Genomic DNA, 20,829 nt, shown 5'->3' with positions numbered 1-20,829 from the left:
TCCGCTAACCTGGAAGAGTTACCTCGAGTTGAGAACTTTGCCCCAGTATGAGAACGGAAATTGTGTGCCGGCGGTGCAGCGGCAGCAAGAGGCCCCATTGGCAAAAGCACGCCTCTAGTTAAGAACAGTTTCAGGTTAAGAACGGACCTCCGGAACGAAGTAAGTTCGTAACTAGAGGTACCACTGTACAACATCTGGATGTGGCTGTATGGTTGATTATATTGTACTGAAAGGATAGGATACAATTTTAAAGTTCTCTGGTCTTGATGTCTAGCATCTCTATAAATGTTCCTTCATACTCTCCTATCCTTCCAGCCTATCATGAGTTCCAAAATAAACAACTCATGACCAAAATTCAACCCAAAGAAGAGTGCATCATAACCTCCCAAAACCACAGAGCATAAACTGAGATTTCAGCATACTACTACTTCCTGAATTCCCTCCACCCATGCACTAGGAAAGGGTAGGAAAGTTTAAAAATGATCCCCTCTCCACGCAGAAATAAATGAAAAAAACTGATCCGTGGACAACATTTACCGTAAGTGCCTCGGCCAGCCATTTTGTGAAACTGCTGCCACGTGAGAGGACCCTGTACTCCCCAAGAGCGAACGGTTCGTTTTTTCTGAATTGCATCCTGGAGGACAGGCTGAAGTGAGAGCAGCATGCGAAGGATGTCCTGAGAACACTGCATGCTCACGTCTCCAACTGAAACAACCAAAGTTAGTTCAAAGAGGTTGAAAAGTAGTGTCCTAGTCACAATCTATACATATCTACAACACATTTCTAAGCTCCAGGTGTTGTACATTAAATGCATGAAGTTATCTGTGCTCAGTGAACACAACCCACATCACTGCTATGAAATTTTCTATTTTACTGGACACTGCTTTGGTTAGTTTAGTTTAAAATGAGGGATGCAAACTCTAAGTAGTTTTGGTTGATGAACACAGGAAAACTACAAGTTAAGGGCACAATTTATTTATTTTTTTAGGTGCATTCACTTATTCACCTCTAAGGGCATCTTAGTAAAAACACCATTTGCATTTAATTTTTAAATAAACCAACCCATTCAAAGGAAATGATTAACAAATTAAAAAATTTTCAACTGGTTGACAACTCTACTTAAAAGCAGCATATGGCTTGTCACTGAAATATTCAATTTCAGTCTTCCAAAAACCAAATAAAGCACATAGGGTGCTTAACTTTCAAAATATTTGAAAATTCCCCCTAAGGCTAAGGAGTATATGCTTGCTTCAGAGTGTTTGTTACCCAACATCCTGAACAGATACCTGCACAGAAAGATTCCTTAAAATATGCTATATAGCAAAGTAAATACATCCTATGCACACTAAACTTGCAAAGTAGGCAGGTAATATAGCACAGCCATAGCTAGATCAACTTGAAATGTCCCACCTAATTCATATTTTTATTTTGCACCTTTATATACCTCTTTTTCTAATTACAAATCAATATGCTTCACATGAGTATAACTTAAAATATATGGATGGTTCAATTAGGTCTGGTATGGGCCTTTTATGCTTTAATGTGATATGTTTGGACAGACACATAAATAGGTTCTGAAGGCATGTTCCAACGGATGGTTGATCTCTGAATGATAATCTTTTCTACCAACCTGGAAAAGTTATTCCTGCAGCCCAGGGGCAGATCTCTCCCTGCTCTAATTTAGAAAGCATTTCTCAGTTTCCTTAAAAATCAGAGTATCCAGAATTCCCTCACATTCACCATGAAGAGGCCCTAATTGATCACAACTGCAATACAACATACTGCCAAGCAAACATGTGTATGTTTAGCGGCCTACATCAAAGAGATAGGCAGACATTTCTCAAGCAGCCAAAACTTTGAATCTTCCAGGGTAGGCATGGGGAACTGTGGCTTCCAGATGCTGCTGGACTACACCTCCCATCAGTCCCAGCCAGCATGGCCAGTGGTCAGCTACAATGGGACTGTAGTCCAGCAACTTCTGGAGAGCCACGGTTCTCCACCCGTTCCAGAGAATAATAAATAATTGGCATTCCAGATATTTTAGGTATAATTAGTGCACCCAAGCAAGCTACCCATTCTTTGCAATTTATGGTAAATCAACTAAGTGATCACTTTTAAGTCCGCGTTTTATATAGGGTGAGAAATTTAAAACATTGGGGGGGGGGCAACTGCAAACACTTACCATTTTGTTTTGACCAATGGTGCAAGCAAGTACTCTTCACAAGTGCTTCATCAACTTTCCCTCCCGACATGTTGTCCATAAACTGGCGTCCATGTTCCAACGCAAGGTAGCAGTCATTACAACAATCCCTTTCCTCAGCGCGTACCAGGTTGCCGATGGCTCCAGCTTTTGGCAAGGGGTCGTGGTCAGCCGCTCCAAATGGCGAGAACAGGTTGGTGCACTGGTCTTGCAGCAAGAGTATCAGCTCATCAGGCAGCCTGTCAGCCTCCTTCGATCCCCCGCCATGCTCAGCGGAGCCCGTGCGGAGGGCTTCAAACCGCTTCTCCACATCTTTGCCACATTCCGAGCCGCGGCCTAGGATGTCCAGCTCATCCTCTAGGAATAATCCAGAGTTGTTGCCAAACTTCCTGTTCATCACTGCGCTGAAGCCACAGGTACACCTGTACTGGGCTTCTTGTGTTGGATCTGGAATGTAAACTCCAACATCGGCACCTTTGATGTTTGTGTTGCAGACGCAGATGCAACAGCTGTCAAAGTTACAGTCTTTGAAGAGGTTCATCACCGATTCAGAGAGGATGAGGTTTACGTAGAGACTGTGGGCCTCAGGGATAGAAGGAACAGTGGGAGGCTCAACAGAATTTAGCGGTCTGCAGGTTGATGGCGTTGAGGCTGGTGAATACAAGTCCGAATTCTCATATTTGACTGAGCCTTGAGCACTGGCTGGCCCACCAGCCCCACGGGGAGTCCTTGGAGTCCTTGGTGTCCGAGGAGTTGGGAAACGGGGGGTGGAAGGCGAAGGGAGAATGCCAGGCCCACTGTTACTGGGTGGGGCACTGCTGGGTGGCATTCCAAAGGGCGTATGTGTTTGTGGAGTGTAGGCGGGGCCATATTCTTGATCAATAGTGCTCCCATCACTAGGGGGAAAAGAGAAATATTTTTACCCAAGGCTTTTAAGTAGTACGTTCTCTAGAATATCTTTTTTTTTTTAAAGGATCTGAGCAGACAAACAGTGGGAATCACTGCCAGTAACAGGACAAAACAATCAAGATACAGCGGCACATGGCAACAAGTTTAGAGAGGTAACATAGGACAACAGATGCTGCTGGATTCCAACTCCCATCAGCCCCTTCCAGAGCAACCAGCTGCCAGGGATGATGGGAGCTGCAGTACAAAACATTGCACTCAAGCACATACCCTTCTTTGATGAATGGCATTGCAGGCCCTGGAGGAAGCAATTCCAGCTTGCCCACAGTCCAGCTCTGCCGGTAAACACACTCCTCCGGCAGCTTGATGGGCTGGAGACACTGGCTTGGTAGAGTCTTCAATGGTGCAAACATGGAACACCCCACAAAAGCTTGGCTGTTCTCAGGCTTATAAACGTAGGAATAATCCTAGAAGCAAAAAGAAAAAGTGTAAATGAAGAGCTAACATGCATTGTCGGAAAAAGAAAAGCCAGTTGTCCCTTTGGTTTGCTGCCTCTGGGCTATGAATCGGGGAGATGGCTTGAGTTCAAGTAGAATAATACATGGGCCAAATCTGGGCTTAGAAACTCATTTTCAGTCTATACTGGGTGTGTTTGCACATCACAATATGGCACAGTTAATGGTTTAGCCGTGAACGTGCAGATTGTTCCCACTTTGTTCCTCTCCCTAGCTAGCAGGAACAACAAACCACAATCCTTGGTTTAGCATTATATCCAGAATGTGGATTGGTTTTTCCTTTGCTCCAAACATACCATGATCTGAAAGGTTTGATACGGGTATTGCAGATTCTTATCAGCTGGGGTTCAGGACAGAATTATTCTGGTTAGCTATTTAAAATTTACACTACAGCACTCTGTGAAGCAAGCATAAGGTACTGGTGGGGTTACCCATTCAAACACCTAATAACTTATGAAGGAGTAACTAAAGCTACCTTCACACAACTGCAAGTTTTAAAAAGTATTAAATCAACCAGGACTGCAACCAAATGAAGACAAACAATGACGACAAACAACTGAGAAAAGCAGGCAGTGGAGACGAAGACACAGAACTCAAAGGAGGAGGCTGGCAGCAGATGGGGAAAAGGGGGGGGGGAGAGAAACAAGTAAAAAACAACAACAATCCTGCAAAAAAAGCAAAAACAACATACTGAGGGCTTCTTCTCTGCCTGGGGTCCCACTGAAACAATCAACTTTGTTTCACCTAAGTTTGACCAAGAGTCATGAGCTCTATTACCAAAATGGGCACGAACTGGGCTATTATTCTTTTATTTTTGTCTGTAATATAACCATGTAAAACATGTTCTGTTTCTGGGGGGGAGGGGGCTAATGTTTACGTTCCCCCAATTTCACCTAAGCATTTGGCTCATGAACGAAGGAGGGACTATTCCACTCCCAACCACAGGTGTAGGGATTATTATGTTGGGAAGGTTGGAGGGATTAGGGAGGGGGAGGCGGGAGTCTGAATGTTGAAGTTAATTCCTTTTGAAATTCAGAGCATCTGTATTTTTTGCTGATGGAATATGGTAATAACACTGAAATTACTATGATGCATAATACATCTATTGCCTGGTTGGTTGGTTTTTTAAACTAGCCTTTAGTGCAGGGGCTGTCAACCTGGTCCCTACCACCCACTAGTGGGCGTTTCAGGATTGTAGGTGGGTGGTAGGGGGTTCTACGGCACAAGTTGAATCCTCCTTCCATTGAGCACTGGTGGGCGGTAAGGAAATTTTACCATCAAGAAAGATGCATTAGTGGGCAGTAGGTATAAAAAGGTTGACTAACCCTGCTTTAGTGGCATTAAGTTAAAACAGTAAAACCATAAAAGCATACAAAGCCATCCAAATACATTGATAATCCAAACACATACAATATATAAAATAGATAGCCACCACTGAATAAATCAGGCAACTTTAGATTTAGCTTTAAAGATCTTGGCTAAGTACCCTGAAACAATCTTGGCAGTTTCAGTAGTATCATCCCTGGAATATGCTGCATAATTTTAAATTAACCTTATAATGCCACACTTAACTGCAATAACTTTGAATGTAAATGACCTGGGTACACCAATTAAATGAAGAAGGGTATGGTCTGCTTTAAAGTGAGATAACCCAGACCTTAATTTTTTTACAAGAGACATATAAAAAAAGAAACACAATACTCGTATAAAATCCCTCCTCCCAAGTGCAGGTGGAAATTGGTACCCATCAAAAGGTTCTTCCAAAAGTAGGGGGTCACCAATCTGGATTTCTCCCAAACTTGATTTTCATTTAAAAGATATACTAAGTGATCCCACTGGAAGATTTATTTTCCTCAAGGGTCTGTTAGAGAACTCCTGGCTGACATTATGCTCTATTTATGTACCTGATACCCAACAATAACAATTTCTGGATGTAACTTTTCGAATACTGCACTCATTTATACAAGGTGAAGTGGTAATAGGTGGTGACTTAAATCTTGTACTTAATGATTATTTTGATAAAAGCAGAACTTCTCACCTATCACAAAACCCGTGGAAACTGCCTTCGTTTAAAGCATCCCTCTACAACATTTTACATAAACACAGCTACTTTGATGCTTGGTGCATAGCCAATGCAGAACTAAGAAACTATACACATGTCAGCAAGGTGCAAAAATTGTGCCAGAATGGATTATTTATTAATCACAGAAGGCCTTATCTCTCAGCTTCTTAATATCTTAGACCATGTCCCTGTTATCACCAGAATACAATGAGGAATAATCAAACCTAAACCTTTCTAATGGAAATTAGACCCCTGGATATAAACTTTATTTTTTTCTATTGAGAAACTCCTTAAAGATATTCCTGATTTTTAAAAAAAGATTAATTATATAAGAGAACAGACAACATGGAACCCCTTAGCTTTGGCATTGAAAGCAGATGATGATGTAAAGGTTTTGATTTATTTGGGGGGAAAGCATCTTAGCAATATGCTCGCAGATGATGAACATATTCCTTTCTGATTCTGAAATCTAATTACCTGCTGTTATGCACCAACTTGCTACAAATGGCAAAATATCTGGGTTCATTGTTAACTTCACCAAATCTGAGCTGATGCGTATACACGCCCTGCCAAACCTACAACTTCATTGGCACAAAATAAGTGGACTGAAACTCTGCATACACCTAAGAATCTATCTAAACTAGAAAAAAACTTTACTTTCCTGATAGATTTAACAATTAAGCTCAAAAAAATGGTCAAAGTTAACATTCTCACTGGGCGTTCTATAAGACATGGTATCCCTTTATCAACTTTAGGAGACACTTTCTTTGGTTCCCTTTCTTGGAATGTCTAAAACTACAGACATCAGCTGCTATTTTTCTGTACAACTGTACAACTACTAAGCCCTGTTTTCTTTTTATGGGTATGTTTTGTTACCTGAAATTAAGAATCTATTAAATAATAGCAGCAACAGTAATAAAGACAACTTAACGTACCTTTATTTCTGAGGGTTTGGGGCTACAGAATCCCTCATCTACTTCAATCCTGAACTGAACACCAGCAGTAGCGCCATTTCCTTCTAAGACAGTCCCTCCAGGCGTGGTGTCCATGCTGCCATATTCCTTGTTGTTCATATTCATGGGAGAAAACCCCATAATGTGTTGCTCCAAGGATGGCGGTGTTGGGTACATTTTATGAAGATCTGCAGTGCCTGGTTTAGATTTAAAAGGATTTTGAGAGAGAGAGAGAGAGAGAGAGAGAGAGAGAGAGAGAGAGAGAGATGTTGGGATGCTCAGACATCACAGCTACTCTCATTTATCGCAAGTTTATCGTGTCTTCAAATGCTTGCCTGCAGCACATTCCCAAACTATATCATTAGCATAAAATGTACACTCCATTAATATTTCCCTCACTAGTGTTCTCTTTCCCTGTGCCCCAATACCCAAATTGGGACTGTGAACCCTAGTGTGGGAAGTTCCCATGTGATTCATCCTACCTGTTTGGTGTAAGCTTGGCCCTTCAAAATATATTGCATGAAGTGGTCTCCCAAGTAGGTAGTTTACATACAAGGGTACAGAATTGCGGGGAGGGGGGGATATCTGTGCAGCAGGAACAGAAGACCAAGAGATGCGAAAGATAGCTGTAGGTGCATCATAGGTAAAGATACAACCCAACATGTGTGTGACTCACTATCAACAAGCAGCCAGTGGGGCTAAATGAGCATAGGAAGATGGACAGTTATCAACCAACGGCTGAAATGTGATACTTGTTTTCTGGAGTGAGCTAGGCACACCCAGCTTCTACCAAGTTTGAATTCCACAACAGTAAATTTTCTAGAGGTTTTCAACAACCCAAGACAGCCAAACTGCTTCCCCACTGGCTTATGAATGTTGCTATTTTACAATTTTGTCACAGAATGCAAATAAAGCATTCCAATGTCTTGAACTAGTCTTTGACCATAATAATATTTTTTTTTTAAAAAAAAGGCATTTCTATGTTACTGGTGCTTGCTAACTGTAGCAGCAGCAGCAGCAGCCACACAATAAAAAAAAGCTAGTTTGTGAAGTAGTACACTCAGACATGTCAATTTGAACTAGCTGGAGCTAAGAGTAGGGGCAGGGAGTGGGGAACCTTTTTTGGCCCAGCAGGCCAGATCTTTCTCTCTCCCTACCATGTGGACAGACTTGGACACACCTGCCTGTCAATCATCGGATATCATAACGTCATAAGGTAATATGACTGGTGGGTGGTCCTGCCCAACTATCAAAGTTGGCCAGGGAGGCAGTGAGAGATGATGACCTTTCTGCAGGGATCGAGTAAATGAGAGCAGATTCTCTGCAGGGAAATCTCCTGTGCACCTGAACCAAGCAGGATTAAACTCCCTGGGCATTTGTCAACATGTCAGGAGTTCAATCCTGTTTTCTGAAGGGATCAACTGCACAAGCAACCAATCCAGCCGCATCCCAAATATGACAACAGACGTGGGCGGCTAGCCAGAAGTTCCCCCAAAGTATGTGTGCTTCGGGGGCCATGGAAGGAGAGGAAAAAGAAAGCAGCTTACTTATGCATGACAAAGGGTCCAGGTTTCCTGCTTTTGACTCTTTGCAGTTGGATTTGTCATCTGCTCCATTCAGCATTCTTTTAGATCCAGGCTAGGGAGGGAAGAGGAATAAAAGAAACTGACTCCACAGGTATCGCTGGATAAAAATAAGGTCTTGCACAGCTTCATCAATAGCAATGACTTTGCAGCTTTAAAAACCGTGCCATGTCATGGGTAAATTCAGAAACAGGCAGGGGTTTCAAAAGCAGCTTATATTGGATGTGCCCTGTGATTCAAAGCAGGCAGAAAGCTCACAATGCCTGCTCAAGCCCTTGGGTGTGCCTAAATTACCTCTTAGGATGCCAGCCATTTTAGTTCACTTTTCCAGAAAATGTATATGCGAAGCAACTTTGAACATCCAAATCACAGCACCAGACAATAACAACAAGGTTGACAAATTTGATAACCAAACAGCCAAGTAAATAAACAGAATCTGCTCCAAATCATGCTGCAGGATAAACATTATTTGCAGAGTTAAAAAGAGGGGGATTTAAGTTAAAATTTCAACATAGCCACTGAAATTTGAGGAAATGTTGCACACAGAAACAAACATTGCACTTATTTAGAAGACTTTCCTACGCAACTCTGGGCCCCATATCATCCAGGCAATGGATCATCTAAGCAAGCTGTTTCCGTCAGCAGCCTCACTGACCTCACTTAGGAGGCTGATAAAGATGAAGTGTGAAGCAAGAGCCCATTTGCACAATGCATGTCTGTCATTCAGCAACTCTCGGCTAAGACTTATTATGCAAACTGCCTCCTTCAATCTATACTATTTGAGCAGTTCCCTTACTAAGGTACTGACTCTGCTTCAGCTGCTTTGCACATTCAAGTCAACAAATAACCCAAAAACGCATAACTCACTTTACAGACAACAGTTATAGGGAAAGGCTTAAGATTATACAAACAGATCCAGCTCAATTGGAGAGTTATCAGAATGGCTCAGAAACTGCAAATAGGAAAACAGGTTCAATTTTTTTCTTGTTTTTAGTTCAACACTGCGTTCGCTGTCATGTGGTGCTTCTTGACCCCCACAACAATATGAAGCTATGAAACATATCTTATCAAGCCACTTACTGTTAGCTCATCTTCATCAGAGTTGAAGAGATTGTCAAGGTCAGTGTAAGAGACAACCAGGTCATTTTCATGAAACAAACTAGTTGACGCCGTGCGATTGTGAGGGGGAATACGCTGGGCATCTATTGCTGAAAGGAGAGAGATAAAAGGCTCAGCAATGGACTCTGTTCTAGCAGTTTAGACAATATAGTTTAATTAGAGAACCTACTATCAAATAGAGGGACACGGGTGGTGCTGTGGGTTAAACCACGGAGCCTAGGACTTGCCGATCAGAAGGTCAACGGTTCAAATCCCCACAACAGGGTGAGCTTCCGTTGCTTGGTCCCTGCTCCTGCCCACCTAGCAGTTTGAAAGCACGTCAAAGTGCAAGTAGATAAATAGGAACCACTCCGGTGGGAAGGTAAATGGCGTTTCCGTGCATTGCTCTGGTTCGCCAGAAGTGGCTTAGTCATGCTGGCCACATGACCGGGAAGCTGTACGCCGGCTCCCTCAGCCGCAACCCTAGAGCGCCGCAACCCCAGAGTCGACTGGACCTAAGGTCAGGGGTCCCTTTACCTTTACCTTTACTATCAAATAAACCAATGCATACTTGTTGTTCTATCCAGTTTTTAAAACAAACAGCATGTGTTTCAAAACAGCAGTGTTACCTTGTTTGACAGAGGGGCTAAACAGTGACATCGCATCCTCTCCAACATTAGGTGTCCCATCTTCAGCCTGCAAACAACAAAAGGGGGCAGCAGGCCGCATGAGTATGTGACTGCACCACATGAGTTATTTAACATATAAAGCTGCCTTATACAGAGTCAGGCAGTTTTCACCAACTAGGCACTTTTCGGATGTGCCAGTCGGGGCCAATGGGAATTGTTGTCCAAAACAGTTCAAAGGCACCAATTTAGTGAAAATTGGTCAATTTCAACTGGCAGTAGCTCTTCAAGTAGAAGTCCAAGAGCCTTTCAGATACAAGAGTATTAGTTGTCCCTTCTGCCTGGTATTGCCTACTCTTACAGGCACTTGTTCTTGGGCAAAGTTCTTCCCCATCACTTGCTACCAGAGCCAGTGTGGTGTAGTGGTTAAGAGCAATAGACTCGCAATCTGGTGAACTGGGTTCGCGTCTCCGCTCCTCCACATGCAGCTGCTGGGTGACCTTGGGCCAGTCACACTTCTCTCTGAAGTCTCTCAGCCCCACTCACCTCAAAGAGTGTTTGTTGTGGGGGAGGAAGGGAATGTTAGCTGCTTTGAGACTCCTTCAGGTAGTGATAAAGCGGGATATCAAATCCAAACTCCTCCTCTTCTTCCCTATGCCCTATCATTTATCATAAGCAGGTGACCGTGTGACACGGGGCAAGGCACTGAGACTGCTTTTTGAGAAACACAAGGACACACATGGATACTTTAGCTGGGATTTCTGCAGTGCAGGGATTGGACTATATGACCCTCGGGGTACCTTTCAACTCTACAATTCTATTACTCTGCAATCCCTTTGGGGCCACAGAACTAGTTGCAAGACTCTACATCCTCTTGGCTCATGTGTGCTCCTCACTTACTGTTTCTGCATATGCTTCTGGTCCCTCATTCCCTGTGCTGGGCTTCACCCAGACCTTTTCACTCACCTTGTGCTTTTTCCCAGCTTCTCGCTCACTGTTCTGCCTGTCCTTTTTATCAGGAAAAGGGAATTCTTCATCTCCATCAACAAATGCATACGGATCCATTTCAGGTTCCTGGTCAGCTACTATTGCTGCTAGATACTGGTTCTTGCTCTGGTACTGCTGCACCAATTCATCAGAGACTTTTAAAGGTTTTCTACATTGCACCATTAACCTGTACACAGGAAAAAGACGAGGTTACAATAAATAGAAACCATATGCCAAAACCCTTCCAGTGATTAAAACTTTTAATCGCTTCTCAAATTGTAACCCATCTTTCCTCCAATGTGCTCAAGACAGCATTTATTACCCTGGGAGAGGTGGGCTGGTCAGCACAGTTCAACCAAAGCAAAGATCACCCAGTGAGTTTCATGGCTGTGCAGGGAGCTCAACTGTCTGCTGTCCATATCTAACACATTTAAGCACCATACCTTACAAGTTTTCCCCCAACACCACACACATAGTGGAATCCAACCCCCACCCCGCGCACACAAAATTATAAATTTCACTAGAGTCCCACAACTACTCTAGACAACAGTGGATTTCTTCTTCCTGGGTTTTTCATATGAGTTATTATCAATTTGGTATTTTAAAAGTCTTTATGTCCATTCCTAATTAGTACATGGCTTATGTCAGCTCTTCTTTCCCAGCACTTTACAAAGAGGTTTTTAAAAAGGACAGCACTATTCACATCTCAGCTTTTGCTTATGTTTATCAGCATCAAACCAATTAGCACTGCAGTAACTGCCATACTGGTACAGTACAGTACAGTACAGTACAGGTTTATTATTATTATCATCATCATCATCATCATCATCATCATCATCTTACATGCCTTTCACCACAAGGTCCCTGGGTGAGTTTGAACAACATAAAAATACAGTATTAAAATCAGTTAAAATAATATACAATCAGATACATGATTGAAGAGCCTTTAGCTCACAAAAGCTTATGCCATAATTTTATTCTGGACATTATTCCAGGAGGGACTTCTCCTCTTAAAATTCGTATTTTGCTAATGAATGAAGCAAAAACCACTTCTCTCACTGCCCAGAGTTCACATTATTCTCTGCAATGAAGGCCTTTTGTGCACCAAGACCAGAGAAATATGCTTCACGGGAACATAAAGCAGTACAGTTGTAGATAATGGATGGTTTAGACTCGAGCAGGGGAGAGAGACTGTGGTATCCTGGGGGACCACTGACCAGCTTCTACTAGATCAGCTGGGACTCTCTGCAAAGTTTGCAGGAGTTAGGGAAACTTGATCTGATCCAGCAAGGCAGTTATGAAGATCAGACCTAGATTTATTAGCTTCAGTTAGCTGGCTGCATCAGGTGTCTTCAGATCATGCACTGGGACCATGCCTTAACTGTGATCGTCTCCATTCAATCTATTCAATCTCCTTAGGGTTTAAAATGTATAGGCAGGCCTCCATGTGCAGAAGAGACTCTCTGCTTCAGACTGTCATCCTCAAACTCATGAAGGGTTTCATTCTGTAGAGCTGAGGTTCCCAAACTGAGTTAGGTGGACCACCAAAGCTTCATTCAGGTGGTTCGAGGCAAGCCCGCATTAAATATTCATTTTATTTTTTAACTGTGTTTTTACTGCTGCTTTTATTTTGTATGCTTTATGTTTCTGTGTTGCAATTTGAGTTATATGGAGTACAAATTGGAATGCAATAAAATACAATGTAACAAACAAAGGAAACTGTAAAAAATACAATTAAAAATATAGAGCATCTATCACAGCACATTGCAATTGTTATAACCGATGGAAAAACAGTTAAGTGGCCTGCCAAGACAACCAGCAAATTTCAAGTGGTCAGAGGGAGGACGGAGTTCGGGAAGCACTTGTGTAGTGATTCCACGGCAATGGGGCAGGTCTTGGCAGCACATCTTCAGTTTTTTACATGGGAGGAGCTTGAGCAGCTGAATGGGGTTTCATAAAATTTAAACACAGCAAGTTAAGTCAACCCATCCTTGGGTTAAACATTTGCAATCAGAATAATAACCAGTGGTATCCATTTAGAAACACATTAGCAAACCTTTTTTTTTTTTTAAAGGCTCAAAAGTTTTGCAGTCGCTCATAGCCAGTAAGACCACTGGAAGGCTATTCAGACAAAGAAACTTTACATTAGGTAGCTCATTTAAGCCATAACTGGCTAATGCAGGCATCTAGCAGGCTAATAATAATTTTAAAAAGCGCTGTTGCTTTATGAAAGCACTTGCAAGACTCTTATAAGAAGTAGTCTCTGAACTGAAAGGCTGTCAGCAGATTGAACTGGAACCCAAGGTCTAATATATGGGTCAGCACCCAGGGGGCCCTGGCCAAATCTTCTCCTAAGAGCTGCAAACCAGGTCCTCCCATTGCAGAGCGAGAGACAAAGGAGGTGTGGAGGGAAAGGCACCGGGTCACCTGACCCAACCTGCACACAGGAGGATGGTTGAAGTGCTGGCCCATCGCCTTCTCTGCCACCTCAAAGTGGCCCTCCAGAAGAGCAAGCTGCTGAGCAAGAGCTTAAAAAGAACCAGAGGATTCTCTGCAAACTAAGCCTGTTTCTCATGGTGGTGGTAACCCTCTGTCTGGGCTGCAGGTGGGGGCCTCCATGTGTGAATGCTCCTCTTTACTCAGTCATGCAAGCCCCCACCTGCAGACTTGCAATGCTACAGCAGACAAAGGTTTACCACTACTGTGAGAACTAGGCCACAGGCACGTTAAAAGAGATAAACAACCTCAAGCCCAGGAAGTGAAAATAAGAACACACTTTTCGGTGCTTTACACATCCTCAAACTACTGTAGTAGATGAAAATATAATCAATCTGTTTCAAGCATGACCATTTGGAGCATGCTCTTCCCAGGCCTCAAGTAACTTGAGAATAGCTTTGCACAGTGGATTTTCCAACCAACAGGAGCTTCGGCCTGCCCTCCCTGGCCACAGAGACACATTTGATCAAGTCCTGTAGTAGGTCTTTTCCTAAACCACCTCTCAGTTGGGCAACGAACTGGCTGCAACTGAGCATTAAAGGCAGCTGGCATTTCTATCTGGAAGCAGCTGGAATGCTCTCATGACCCTTGGCAACACCCCACACCAGCGATTTCAATACTTTTTACCTTCCCATGTCAAGTTGTTTGCTGTTGCAGGGATGCTGGCCTTCACTGTTATTCTAGATATTTATATCCTGCACCTCTGCCCCAAATAGAGACAGCCAAGGTGGCTTACATTTAAAAAACAAAAAAGTCTATGAACACTGGAATTTGCAACAGTAAAAAAATACTTAACGGGCTGCAGATAACACGACTTCACAGTGGAGAGGAGAAAAACCAATATCTAATTCAAATAAGCAGTACGTCAAAGGCCTGCTGGCTCAGAACCATCGGCTTCAAGCAAACTGCTACCAGGAGGGAACAAAATGGATTTCCCAAGGCAGGGTGTTCTACAACCTAGGTGAGGCAACAGACAAGGTCCTGTCATGTGTATTCCCACCAACTGTTCTTCAGGGAGCACTGAGACATAAAACATCTTCTGCCCAGACAGGAATATAGGATATAACAAAATCAGACCATTGGCCCATCTCTAGCTCAGCACTGCCTATATATATAGTTAGGCAGTGACTCTTCTAGGTCTCCAGCAGATGCTTTTCCCAGTCCTACTTGGACACCAGGGATCAAACATGGAACCTTCTGCATGCAAGGCAGATGGGCTACCACTGAGCTATGGCTCTTTCCCTGATCTGAGCTGTGTGGAAGGCTCATAAGGTAGGACGCAATTCTTTCGATATCCTGATCCTAAGCCATTTCTTGTGCAGAGATCAGGCCACAGAATATACTCAAGAGGGAAAGAACGGTAACAGACAATTTTACTGATCTTCTCATTCATGAACAACAAAGTTCCTCGGAACACCATTTGTAAGGCACTATTCAGATTTATTTCTATTTTTAAAAACTATCTTGTCCAGAAGCAAAACAACTTTTTGGAAAGACAACAGCACAGGAAACCTGCTGACAGCATTGTTTTGTTAAATTGGCACCTGCCTTCAGAATAAGCTCACAAACGAAACAAAAATGAGATCGAAAAGGAAATGCATGTTTCCTTACCCTTGAACAAGAGCAAAAGAACAGCTGAATATTATTCAGAGTTTGAAAATGTTACCAAGCAGCTAACAGCTGATGCACAAAGGATGAGCGACAGTTGCAAGCAGCACACTCAGCTTTTACAAAACTGTAGAGCTTATTGGTTTGTGTGGGACTTTTTGTTTTTATTACATATTTTGTGTTTTTTATCTTGCATTTTTACCACCTTGAGATCTATGGATTAAAGGAGGTATACAAATTTAATAAATAAAAAATAAATAAATGAGAAGCTTACTAATTTTTCCTCTACCAATATGGAGGGAAAAGGAACTATTAAGTGTTGGTGGGCTGCTTCCAGTCTCAGGATAAAATCAATGAACATATTTTTAAACTCCTAGTTCTAGATTTAAATGCCCACTTAAATCCAACAATTACAGGTGGGCTCTGCCTTTATTTTCATTAGCTCATTCAGAGGCAATCCAGCTTTGTGCCCCTTTCATCTCCCTCTATTTTCATGTCTCAACAGCAGCTGTACACATCTCCTATGATTGTCTTAGAATACTTCAGACACACGAGTTGCAAGTTCCTTATGCCAGGATTATTTCAGGAACATAACAGCTCTTTTGAGATTCAGCAGTAATCAAGGACAATTAAGTTCACGGTTGGTTAGCAAGGAGGATGAATTACAAAAAAGGTTGCTATGAAGCCTTTGCACAATGGAAAAACAAAAAAGAAAGAAAGAAAGGATCCCCTTCTAGACATACAGGAACCAGAATACGACCCCTCAAAAAACTCTCCCTACTGCCACTTAACTAGCACTCATAGGACGCTGGGCACTGATGTTTACAAGTATACAACTAAGATGTTTTAAGCACATACTTGAAAACTTCAAAAGTGTGGACAAACATGAGTTGATAAGCACGTGTCTCATGCAGATAAACTCATTACTGTGCCAAGTTTCAGTAGGTAGCTATAGCCAATGTACTTTTAGGGATAAACCCAAGGTTTGCTGCCACGTTTTATGTGACAAAGCCTAGCACAGGGGTAGGCAACCTAAGGCCAGTGGGCTGGATGCGGCCCAATTGCCTTCTCAATCCGGCCTGCGGACGGTCCAGGAATCAGCGTGCTTTTACATGAGTAGAATGTGTCAATAATAATAATAATAATAATAATAATAAATTTTATTTATACCCCGCCCTCCCCGGCCTCAGGGTGGCTAACACCAATCAAATCACAGTAAAAACATAAGGGGGGGGAATGCATCTCTGCATTTTCTCTATTTAAAATGCATCTCTGGGTTATTTGTGGGGCATAGGAATTCGTTCATTTTTTCCCCCCTTCAAAATATAGTCTGGCCCCCCACAAGGTCTGAGGGACGGTGGACCAGCCCATGGCTGAAAAAGGTTGCTGACCCCTGGCCTAGCATCTGCTGAACTGAGCCCCCTGAAAGGAGCATATGCTGCACAGCACTTGACATTTCTCCCTTCACTGCCCCGAAAACTGTGTGTCAAGACTAAGAGAGAGAAAAAGATGTAAACATTCACTCTCTGGCCCACTGGCAAAGACTACTTACCCTTATAGCAGTGCCAGTTGTCATTTCAGTTGCCCCCACCAGAACCATATGCTGCTGCACCGATTAAGAGAAGCAGGAGAAACCCCAGTGGCACAAAAATCACTCAACGGACAAGTGAGGACTTTCTGGGTACCAGGGCACAACTTTGTAAGGGAAGCCCATGTTCAATAGAGACTTTGGGATTTATGAGAAAGCCTTTCTATAGCACCACTGCCTCATTTAAGAATGTTTATAAAGAAGCAAGCATTCAGTAAGCAAATATGAGGTGAGAAGAGAGTCAAAAAGTGACAAGAGATAAGGGCAAGTGAAAGGTGCCATCTTTGCACAGGCCACTGAGCTCTGGTTCCAACTGTGAAAGGTAAGAAGTGGTGATGTTGAGCAACTGCCCTGTGAACAGGGGCTAGAGGAGAGCCAAACAAAGACACCAGAACAGCACAGAACCATCCCTTCTGCAACCCAACCCCATTCAAAAATGATTCCTCACACAGACACTTTTTAAAAGTAGCTTTTAAAGTTGGTCTTTCAAAGCCAAGTCTTAAAACTGCACCCCCCACCCCATTCCCTTCTTTTCCCACTCCCCTTTCCAGGTTCCATTTCTGTGATTAGTTTCTATTACAAGTCAATTAAGGAGCCATTTCTATCATTTCAAACTCAAGTTAGCTGCTCTGAGCACACAGGATAGGACAAGATATAAATCTTGCTGATACTCTGATATCAAAGAAAACACTCTCCAACAGATCCAACAGACATGGGGCAAGAGATAAGTGAGAAAGCTCAAAAAGAAGTTAACTTCAGTCATGTTCCCTTTAAAAATCAGAGGACATGATTTCCCTTTTCATTCCACAGATTCCAATGTATTGCAGAGTTAGTTACAAGCTTAGAAGCTGGGAAACCCACAAAGGGATTTTGCTTTTGACTGAAGTGAAAACAAAAATCTAGAATGGAAACTATGATAAATCATCTAGCTGAAACAGAGCTTTTTATTCATAACACATAAAGGAGATTCATCAGCCACAGAGAACAAGGGAAACAAAGGCAGACCAATTCAAATATTTTGTGGTTTTAAGTCCACAGCATAAGCTGCATTTTAAAACTGGTATTTCATTTATAAATAATAGTTCTTTTAGCAGGGAACACCGAGAGGTATTCAATTAAATGGTAGGTCCACTTTCAAGAATTTGACACACTCCTAGTTACATAGTCCTCTCTGAAGGAAATACAAAAGCTTCCAAATCTTAATAGCATCAGTGGAGTTCTTGGACCAGGTTGGCTCTATAGCAGACATGGGCTATCACTCAAGTGGCTTTTGATAAAGAGAATAAAAATCTCCAAGCAGGGGAAAACTGCAAAAATTAGTTGAACGTATAATTTAAGCCATCTAGCCCAGTATTAACTTTTGACAAGCAGTAACTTCCATGGTCTCAGATTTCTTTCCCAGCACTTGTTACTTGAGATCCTTTGAACTTGGAAATGCCAGGGAATAAAACCTATGAACTTCTGCATGCAAACCACATACTCCAGCCCCATGCTGTGCCCCCTCCCACCAAATTCAAATGGTACAATCATCCAGTCCCTCTAGGATTTGACTACAGGACCTCTCACACTCTGAATGAGAATTTGAATTTTCTAGTACTCATACATATACACAATTGAGTGAATACTTCTGCATTTTGATCCTGGACATTCACAATTAAAACGCCCACAGCAGAACCACAAGTTCCGCTCTTTCTGAACCATGATAATACAAAGGAAAACAAAATTATCTTCTCGTAAGAACTAAAAGGTTTTTGGATTAGATGCAAATTCTGCTTTTAGAAGTTAAAACATAAGGTATGCTTACTCTGTAGCTGAAGGTAAGTTGTCTGACCCTGCAAATCCCATAGGGTCATCCTTGAACTTTTCACTTGGGAGCTGTGGTGGCAAGAAATTCACGTCCTTTTTCTTTGGAACCTTGTAATACTTCCACGTGGAATCTGCATCTTCTTCTTCCAAGTTCACCGCTGCACCAACATACATTGTGGGCTCTATAACTTCTGGGAATTGAGCTGGGAAAGTCTGAGACAAGCCCTCTATCCTGTCTTCCATTGTTTTTGAAGGAACTAAAGGATCTGGAGTTGGCATCTGATAGAAATGCTGGCTCTGGGGAGTGGAAGGAGTTTTAGTTGCCCCTTCATCAGCAACATCACACGGGTGAGGACTAAGGGGAGGTGGCTGGGGAGAATTTGCCATTTCAGTGCCATGCATCTGAGGAGTCTTTGCTACATCATTAGTTCTGAGATTTGAAAACCTCACTTGGTTATCGGACGTGGTAATCACAAGCCTCTGATTGGCCGAGTCCGCCTCCATGGCAATGTCATCAGTGATGGAAACACGATGGTGAAATGGGGTCAAAGGACGTTTCTGGGGCTTATCTCCTTTCTCTTGCTTCTCATTTGCCTTGTGCTTTGGAGCTGTTTGCTGTTGCTGGCCCACAGGAGGCACTGGCCCCTGCTGAATTGCAAGTCTTGGCTTGAGACTTTTGTACCTAAAGAGGGGCAGGAGAGAGAATTGGGGTGGGAATCATCTGTATTGTTAACTGCCAGTAGCATTTCACATTTCAGCAACCATTACACAAAAGCAAATTCAGCTAAATATGTTTATATGCAGGTGTAACAGTTGTCCATGATTACTATACTGCTTTGTGGTTTAGCTCAGTGAGTTAAGCCTTACCCTTGCAGCTTACGAACATGGAGACACCAACTAGTCACCTTAGTAGCAGAGAGCATGAAGAGGTGGCAAAACTGCCTTAACCACAGTTTTCTCAGTGCACACGCGATGCTTACCCACAGTTAGCGGAAGTCATTGTTTGCAAACCCACTTCCAACTGTGGCTTCCCATCCTGATTTCCATCAGTCCTTAACTGTGGTTTAGGCATTCAGATGCAATGCTTAATAATGGTTAAGCATTATGTTGCCACAGGGGAACACATTCCTCCTACAACTATTGGCAAATGTATATGCCTTAATGAAGCATTTACAACCAAGTAAAAAGAGAGGACAGAGAAGGAGGCAGGATAACATATCAAGATGCTGCTGCTGTTCCACCTAGACCAGGCATAGGCAAACTCGGCCCTCCAGATGTTTTGGGACTACAATACCCATCATCCCTGACCACTGGTCCTGTTAGCTAGGGATGATGGGAGTTGTAGTCCCAAAACATCTGGAGGGCAGAGTTTGCCTATGCCTGACCTAGACTGTCCCCCGGCCCACCTATTACCAACTGCCCTCAGGGAAAGTCCCAAAAGAAGGAAAGACAAGCAGGCAGAGAAAACACCAGCTACCTATGCTTGCTCTAGCTGGGCTAGATTTCCTTTGTTTTAAGCATATGGTTTTTAATGTACCCATTGCCCATTTAATGTACCCATTACCCATTTGACTTGCCGTCAAAAAGCAGGCTACAAATCCACTAAATCAGTCGTCTTCAACTCTTTTAGACCCAGGACCCATCTTTAATCCAATGCATTTAATCCATCTTTAATGCATTTGGAGAACAGTTTCTTGCTATCTTTTTACCATATATTTGTATGGTGGTAGTGCTGTTGTGCCTCATCTTAGTTCAAAACCCTGTTAGTGGATCCCAGCTCACCAGTTAAAGACCAATGCACTAAATAAAATAAAGTTCCAAAGAGCCTATACACCTAGTCTGTTAGTTTACCGTATTGACCAACATGTTACCTTCTTACTGTTTTATAATTTTTACAAAATGGATCCTGAAAGATTCCTGCATAGTTTTACACACCACAACTGAATATTCTGCAAACTTTACCTTGAGCAAGTGCAATTTGTCCTCTGCGTGGCTTCAACAAACTCCCAAAATGACATTTTGTCAACTGTCTCATCTTCACATACGCCATTAGATGTAGCAGAATACTTCCTCCTGCATTGCATTTGGGAGAGAAATTCTTTTAAGTAAACTGATGAAAATTGTGGAGAAAACATGAATCTGTGGTGGATCATATAATTACTGAATCTATACACTTTCCTGGTTCACCTGTGTCTAGAAAGAATCATATTTGGACAAGCTGGATTTTTCTCTCTTTGAAGCTGATGTTGTACCTCAAATGACTAACAGGTATGTGTTTTGCCAGGCAGTAAAATACCTTGCAAGTTAATACCTTTTGTGGACTTACAACGTGTGTGTGTGTGTGTGTACACATATACCATATCAATCCAATAACAGATAACATTTACCATATCAATCCAAT

At 42.5% G+C, this 20,829-nt stretch overlaps 1 protein-coding gene across 1 annotated transcript in view; it reads right to left on the bottom strand.

Moving 5' to 3' along the window:
* Window positions 1-20,829, bottom strand: part of MED13 (mediator complex subunit 13) — a 103,098-nt gene that overhangs the window by 19,076 nt on the left and 63,193 nt on the right. Inside the window, exons 8-17 of the mRNA XM_083587373.1 lie at window positions 20,391-20,501; window positions 18,427-19,110; window positions 10,910-11,117; window positions 9,947-10,013; window positions 9,300-9,427; window positions 8,184-8,274; window positions 6,619-6,833; window positions 3,377-3,573; window positions 2,183-3,096; window positions 538-705 (exon numbers count right to left, since the gene is read on the bottom strand). Coding sequence (XP_083443499.1) covers window positions 538-705; window positions 2,183-3,096; window positions 3,377-3,573; window positions 6,619-6,833; window positions 8,184-8,274; window positions 9,300-9,427; window positions 9,947-10,013; window positions 10,910-11,117; window positions 18,427-19,110; window positions 20,391-20,501 — 2,783 coding nt within the window. The remainder of the gene's footprint in view (window positions 1-537; window positions 706-2,182; window positions 3,097-3,376; window positions 3,574-6,618; window positions 6,834-8,183; window positions 8,275-9,299; window positions 9,428-9,946; window positions 10,014-10,909; window positions 11,118-18,426; window positions 19,111-20,390; window positions 20,502-20,829) is intronic.

The sequence above is a fragment of the Podarcis filfolensis genome, assembly GCF_964270895.1.
Source record: "Podarcis filfolensis genome assembly, chromosome: 15".
In the NCBI taxonomy this organism is placed as follows: Eukaryota; Metazoa; Chordata; class Lepidosauria; order Squamata; family Lacertidae; genus Podarcis; species Podarcis filfolensis.
The sequence above is the reverse complement of the archived record's forward strand: the minus strand, read 5'-3'. Positions and strand labels throughout refer to the sequence as shown.